The 7,365-nt window shown below is 42.9% G+C and overlaps 2 protein-coding genes across 2 annotated transcripts; both read right to left on the bottom strand.

Annotated features, from left to right (window-relative positions):
- Window positions 1-1,543: 1,543 nt before the first annotated feature.
- On the bottom strand, window positions 1,544-3,856 carry LOC109754655 (uncharacterized). Its single transcript, XM_045232355.1, has 2 exons — window positions 2,936-3,856; window positions 1,544-2,365 (listed from the first exon to the last, which is right to left on the bottom strand). The coding sequence occupies exons 1-2, from the start codon at window positions 3,854-3,856 to the stop codon at window positions 1,544-1,546; spliced, it is 1,743 nt and encodes a 580-aa protein (XP_045088290.1).
- LOC141023280 (uncharacterized) lies at window positions 2,946-5,504 on the bottom strand. The gene is made up of 2 exons (XM_073499812.1): window positions 5,299-5,504; window positions 2,946-4,862 (listed from the first exon to the last, which is right to left on the bottom strand). Exon 2 carries the CDS (start codon window positions 4,799-4,801, stop codon window positions 3,881-3,883), a length of 921 nt encoding a protein of 306 aa, XP_073355913.1. The 5' UTR covers window positions 4,802-4,862; window positions 5,299-5,504; the 3' UTR covers window positions 2,946-3,880.
- Between the last annotated feature and the right edge of the window lie 1,861 nt (window positions 5,505-7,365).

Here is a 7,365-nt window from a genome sequence, read left to right as displayed (position 1 = left end):
TTGCTGACAAGGAGGATGCTATCACAGAGTTGGGCAATGCTAGGTTGGCTCTAAGTGATCTCAAAGAGGAGATGGAGAAGAAGAAGCTGGCAGACCATGGTTGTACCAATCTTCATCAGGTACTTAGGGCAAAGGCAGAGAAAGAGAGGGACCAGCTAGTGGTAGAGAGAGACCAAGTTGTGACAGAGAGGGACCAACTGAAACAAGAGAAGAAAAAACTGGAGTACATGATTGCAGATCTGCTCAAACAGAAACATGGGTACAAGGACAAGATCAAGAAGTTGAAGGAGATATGTGATGATTTTTAAGTATGTATTGTGGTGTGGTTTAGGGTAGCACTGCAGTTGATATGAATGTGCTCTTATGCACTTAATAAGCTGTAATGCTTTATGTATCTTTATGTCCAAGACTTGTGTTGTGTACTCCCAAGAACTAATGTCCAACTTATTATCATTGCATCTTTGGATCAATGCCCTACTTATTAATGTATTTTGTTTGTATCAAATGAAATGTTTGTAGTTGTTTTGCCATAATATTTGCACAGAACATATATTCTAAATGTTTGTGGTTGTTTTGCCATAATATTTGCACAGAACATATAGTCTAAATGTTTGTGGTTGTTTTGCCATGATCTGTTACCATTTACTTTGCACAGAACATATTTTGCACAGATTTTTGTTGCTCAAAATTTATTTTGCACACAACATATATTTGCACAGAATTTTAACAGTAGGAGATAAACATAGATAACTTCAAAGTGCCATAAATAGGTTCATAATGCCATACATAGGTTTAACAAACATAGGTTCTGAGTGCCATACATAGGTTCATAATGTCATAAATAAAGTGATGTAATGCCTGATTTAGCACACATGCACTTGCATACAGACTTCAAATTTGAGCATTTAGTAGTTCCCACTGGCATAGAAGTACCCCACCATCCTCTTGCTCATGTACTTTGTCCTCTTTGGCCTACTGCCTGCGGGCTGGCTAGTAGAAGCTTCTGCAGAACTTCTTGGAGGCTTGAACCTTTTTGCACCCCTTCCAGCAGCAGTGGAAGATCTTGCACCTCTCCCAGCAGTAGGAGAAGAACTAGCACCCCTTCCAGGAGTAGTAGCAGACCTTGCTCCTCTTCCAGCAGCAGCAGATGAACTAGCACCCCTTCCAGCAGCAGGAAATGAGGTTGCACCCCTTCCAGCAGCACCAGTAGTCTTTGCACCTCTTGCAGCAGCAGGAGAGGAGTTTGTAGTAGATGATGATGGTGCACCCCTATCACTTCCAGTAGCTGATGAAGCTGCACCATGGCGCCATTCAGGTACAGTCCTGTTTTCCTGTAATTAAAAAATTAAACAACTTTATAATGATCAGTCAATAGAAATGAACACTCAAGTAATTTCAAAATGAAAATACCATGTGCTTGTTCCTCCTGATTTGCAGATCATGCCTCAATGGCTTTGGACAACTTGTGTACTTGTGTCCTTGCAGCTTGCAGTTCCCACATGTTATAGTAGCCATCCTAGATGTCTGCTTTGCTTGAGGTGGCTCAAACTTTCCTTTTTTTCCTTTTCTCTTCTGCTGGCCCGTTCTTGTCATCTTTGAATTGTGGTGGTTCAATGTCAGGTGTTGGAGTTTTCACCCAGCTATCTGGACCAGGAACAGGGTAAATTACTGGCTTATGTGCCTCCAAGTACATAGATTTCTTGAAAAACACATTGATATGATCCTCTGGCAGCTGTTTAGACCTATAGATGGCAGAACAAGCATGGTTGCAAGGAACTCCAGTGATGTCCCATTTCTTGCACCCACATATCTGTAGGTTTGTGTCAACACCATAGGTCTTGTCTCCTCTAGTGACTTGGAAAAGTCCTTGGCCAGCTATCAGTGCTTTGCAATCCCTTGCATACTTCTTGTTCATCTCCAACATCTCTGCATAGGTTGGTGCAATCTCCCATCTAGCACATTTTCCACCCTCTCTCTTCTGGTGGAACCTCACTAGAAAATTGTCCTTGATCCCATTGATCATTGTGACAATTGGCTTGTTCCTTACATCTAGAATGTACTTATTAAAAACTTCACTTAAGTTATTCACCACCAAATCAGTTTTGCAATTAGTGTCCATTGCATGCCTAGACGAAGCTTTACGAGGAATTCTTGACATCCACTCCCAAGCAGCAGTGCACTCAGCCTTCATGCTTTCCATAGCCAAATTAAAGTCATGTTCAGTGTAAGCATAAGCAGCTGCATCCATGCATCTCTTCAAATCCTCTCCTCCAAATCCTACTCTCTGGAAGTTTGCATAGATGTGCCTCAAACAGTACCTATGATGGCAGTTTGGGAATACTGCTGTCACTGCATTGAGTAGACCCTGCATGAAAGTGAATTGAAATGATTGTAAATGATTTAATATGATTGTAAATGATTTAAAATGATTTTAAATGATATAAAATCATTTAAAATCACTAAACATGATGGTTTCACTTTGATGATCAACTAGTCTTGATTTGTCACCCTAGGCTACCAAAGTGTCGACAAGAAGCGTTACGACTCGACACCTACCAACTAGTCTTGATGGCATCACTTTGATGATGCTCTATGTTTTTTGATCCCACATGGGTCACCCTAGGCTATCTAGACCTAAGTGTCGACAAGAAGTGTTACGACTCGACACTACCAACTAGTCTTGATGGCATCACTTTGATGATGCATATGTTTCTTGATCGAACATGGGTCACCCTAGGCTATCTAGACCTAAGTGTCGACAAGAAGCGTTACGACTCGACACCTACCAACTAGTCTTGATGGCATCACTTTGATGATGGCATCAACTAAATAAACAAGCTAATGAACTAAATGAACAAGTAAATGAACTAAATGAACAACTAAATGAACTAAATGAACAACTAAATAAACAAGCAAATGAACTAAATGAACTAACCTTCTGTCTATCAGACATGAATGTGTACTTTCCAAATTTGCCCTCTTCACTTCCTCCTAGAGCATACTTGAGTTCTGTCAAGAACCAGGACCAGTTCACTGTATCTTCAACTCCAACCACTCCAAATGCAATGGGGTACATATTGTTGTTTGCATCCCTTCCAGTAGCTGCTAGTATCTGTGCACCACTTGTCAATTTGATGAAGCAGCCATCTAGACCTATGAATGGCCTACATCCATTCAAGAAGCCCTCACAACATGCATTCAAACTGAAAAATAGACCATGGAACATTGGTCCAGCAATAGGATTTTCTCTGGTTTTGCCACTAACAGTAGTGACAATGCACCTAGATCCAGGATTTGTAAGCTTCACAGTCTCCAAATAGTCTCTCAGCCTCTTATATTGCTTCTTTTGATCACCAAGCACAATCTCCTTTGCTTTCTTCTTAGCCCTCCATGCCATCATCCTAGGAATCTCAAGCCCAAATTGCCTCTTTGCCTTGTCAACAATAGCAGCTACAGTAGTGTTGGGATCTGATCTGATAGTTTCAAGCATTTTGTTGCCAAGCCACCTTGAACTAATCCTAGTTTTCTCAGACTGGGTGGGACATGTGTGCTCCAACCTCATCTTCTTAATGCAGAAAGTGGGCTCATTTCTTATCTGTGCTGCTACCATGTAGAACAGACAACCATCTCCATCACAGCAAACTATTATCCTATCACTGCAGTTTCTGTGATATTTGTATCTTCTAAGTTGTTTCACATGCAAATTGACAAGGGCCTCTCTGAATTGGTAAACATCTTTGAAACAGAGCTTCAGCTGGAATTGTTGTTCTGGATGCATCCTGTCCTCATCATACCAGACCCTAGGTGGTCTTTTCTTAGCTCTACTCCTTCTGCCAGAGCTGATAACAAAGGACATTGGTTCATTGCCATCATCATCTGCTTAAAAGCATGTATCTTCTTCTTCTGAAGATGGAAACCAATCAGGATTAATGGTTGGCCCAGCACTTGAGTGGGACCTACTTGTAGGACATGGTCTCTTTTCCTTCTTCTTAACAGGCTGAGGAACTGGGATCTCTTGGGCCTCCTCATCATCTTCTTCCTGGTCCATGTCATATATATCTTCAGGATCTGTGTCCCCCTCACATTGTGTACTAGCCATGTATTCAGCTCTCTTCCTCTTTATGTCAGCAATAGTTTCATCTAGCTCATGTTCCTCTTTCCTCCTCTTTGAACTCTGTTCTTCCACATACTGCACTGAATTTGAGTCATCTTCTTCTTCTCCTGCAGCTAAGAGGTCCACATCAACTACAAATTCTTCATCACTGCTTGAACCTTCATCATCATCTGTGTCCATGCCTACAGGAATTTCTTCCTCACTAACGGCATTGTCCTCCTCATCTAAATCAAACTGAAAATCAGCATAATTGACACTTACTTCAGTGTTAAGCTGTGTCCCAAGATGTAACTGACAGTTAGGAGGAACTGATTTGAGTGGCAAAAAATTTACACTTTCCTGTGTCCCAAGATGTAACTGACAGTTAGGAGGAACTGATTTGTGCACAACACCTGATTCAGCAACAGCAAAGACAACAGGTGGCTCTGCATCTATTTGCTGTGCATCTTGATCTTCTCCAATTGGTAGTTCAATAACTACCTTTCCCTTTATAACTGTCAGTGACAATGTCTGGGTGCTCTCAAATTCTCTCAGCATGCGAACTACTTCAATGTTGCCTTTAATGACACAAACACCTTGCAGCCCTATATCTTCCTCTTTCAAGTAGCAAAGACTGTCATCCTTACAATATCCATTGGTGACCATTACATTGACCAAACTACCATAAGTGATTTCTCTTTCAGACATCTTAACAAGAGCATACTTCTTCCCAGGAAACTGGAAATAGATTGACCATAAATCTTCAGGCCTAAAATAGACATACAAATGAATATTAACAAGTCAATTGTATCAACTTAACTGACCATTATATCTGACCATTACAATGCACTATTCAAAAAATTTAGAACCATCAAATTAGTACTAACATTACTAGCATAGACAAATGAATATCTTCAGGCCTAATATAGCTCACCATTACAATGCAGTGTAAGCAAAATTACCAAGTCAATTATAGTAACATGACAATAACATAAATGAACACTACAATGTGATTTTCTCCAAAAATTCAGAACCCTACAGTACTACTAACATAACTGAACCCTGACTGAAGATGTGATATTCGATAAATATTCAGGACTACAATCACTTCTAAATGACTAACAAATCAATATTCAGAACTACAATCTTTGTTCAATGTATAAAACAGATCCAGTAGTAAGGAAAGATTGAAAGATTCAGATTACCTAGCTGAAGATGGGGCGAACGGGAGCACATCCTCGGGACCAATCTACGAAGCTGCTTCCACGGTACCAGGCTCCGGCGACAGGCCCGCCGCCACGGCCGACTCTGGATCTAGGTCGCAGCCGCCATCGGTGTGGGGGCCGATGACTCCGCATTGCGAGCGCAGCCGCTTCTGCCCTGAAGTAGTACCACCGCCCTCGCCGCTGAGTGCGCCGTCGCCGCTTCCGTCGACTCCGTGTGCGCCGTCGCCGCCGGAGCTGGTCGCCATCGGAGCGGAGCGGGGAAGGACTGAATCGAGGGGTGGACTGAATCGACGGGGGGAACGGTTTGACCTAGTAGACGGGCGCGCCGAAACGGCCGTCTAACGGCGTCCGTCAACACGCGCCACGTCAGCCCGACAGGCAGGACCCACCTGTCGGATTCGCTGTTTTCTGGGCTAAAACGAAGAATCAGTGCTCCGCGTTACAGATTAGCCCCATTGTTGGTGGTTTTTTGTGCACTGTTTTAAATGTGGTACCGATCTATTACCCTAGCCCATAATGTGGTGGTTTTGAGTAAATAACTCGCCTGAAAGCATCGCCGACTGACTGATCCAAGGCAAGTCTTAGTGGTTTTCATTAGCAAAACAAGTAGTGCGGACACGTGTTGCTGCTAGCTAGCATGTGCACACATGTTGCACTGATGTACTAGTACATATGGACCAAGCAAGGAATGAAGGAATCTTTCACGTACTCCTACGTATGCGTAGTGGGGCTACAAGCGTTGGACGTGACAGTACAGGGGCATAGGACGGCAATCAACAACCCAACCGTCTCCCGCTCAACACGTAGCATTGCCAGTCGTGTTTGCCAGTCGCTACGTGTTACTCACCACGATGGCACTTGAGAGGTTCACATGCATGCCTGCATGGCATGTGGCCACCTGGTGGCCTCGCCCATCGCTGGGCGGTTTGCAGTCCGTATCGGTTACCATTTCTGGCTTGCCCCTCGCTCCCTCGCAACGACCGTCCTACAATAAAATGTATCCATCTCCTCACCTATCTTTACATCATCTTCATATCCTGTCGGGGACATTTAGAGCAAGTAAGTTGGCCAGTACGGGATTTATCGCAACGACACGGCGGCCCACTGACATGCGTGCACCCTCCGTGCACCTGCAGCCAGCATCGACCTGCCACGTACGTACCTAGCACGTACACAAGTCTTTCTTTATCTATTCTTCTTCGTCTTCCCATGCATGAATGCGTCTATCTCCATCGATCGTCCACACGCAAGCTACATATGTATGGCCGTGATTCCACCAAGTACGTCCACCGGCCGGCCGGTGCACGTACCTACGTAGACGTAGTAGCCTAGTCGGCACCGTGCCAAGTTCTAATGCAAGATATGGATGATATGCAAGTTGCAACATGCATGAGAACCAAATCGAACCGCCAAAAGAACGATAGTTTCGTAATATCCAAAGATATTTGTGTGTACAGTACGCATACCATGTCATAAAACATATGTTTTCTTGCGAAACCAGTTATCGGTCCTAAGTGCCAAGAGGATTCATTAATTGTTTCTTTCGGTGTTAGCCTGCAAAATTTGGTGTTTTCAAAAGTCTCTGGTGTTTTCAAATTTTGGTGTTTTCAAAATTCTACCACACCAGGTCTTTCGTCTTGGATTTCCTCTTTTCTTTTCTTTTCTTTTCTTTTCTTTCTAATATAGCAAGGCAGGCTCACCCTATGGGTCATCGATCCATGGATTCCAAGGGTGTTGACACACTTGAATTGCTATGAACAACTATGGTTTTGATACCAAAGTAAGCAGTGATTTCAAAGACAGATATAGTTCTATCTCCTCATATGTCCAATTTACAATTTCACCGATTACGTGGATGCATGATATAGTTCTTGTGATATATTTCGTGCAAAGTAAAGAGTGAACGCTCCCCAAACATTTAGAGTTTTGTCAACATTTTGTACGTCTACAAAGATTTTGCCGATGAGTCATAAAGTTTGTATTTTTCATCAATTAATTGCGTGTGAGTAGTTCTCGGATATATATAGTTGCAACTTTCTCGATCCA

Source organism: Aegilops tauschii, chromosome 1 (assembly GCF_002575655.3).
Source record: "Aegilops tauschii subsp. strangulata cultivar AL8/78 chromosome 1, Aet v6.0, whole genome shotgun sequence".
Lineage (NCBI taxonomy): Eukaryota > Viridiplantae > Streptophyta > Magnoliopsida > Poales > Poaceae > Aegilops > Aegilops tauschii.
The sequence above is the reverse complement of the archived record's forward strand: the minus strand, read 5'-3'. Positions and strand labels throughout refer to the sequence as shown.

Coding starts and splice junctions, on each gene's coding strand:
- LOC109754655 (XM_045232355.1), bottom strand. CDS start 3,856: ATGTCCTTTGTTATCAGCTCTGGCAGAAGGAGTAGAGCTAAGAAAAGA. Junction 2,366..2,935: donor TCATGTCTGATAGACAGAAG/GTTAGTTCATTT, acceptor ACTTTCATGCAG/GGTCTACTCAATGCAGTGAC.
- LOC141023280 (XM_073499812.1), bottom strand. CDS start 4,801: ATGTCTGAAAGAGAAATCACTTATGGTAGTTTGGTCAATGTAATGGTC.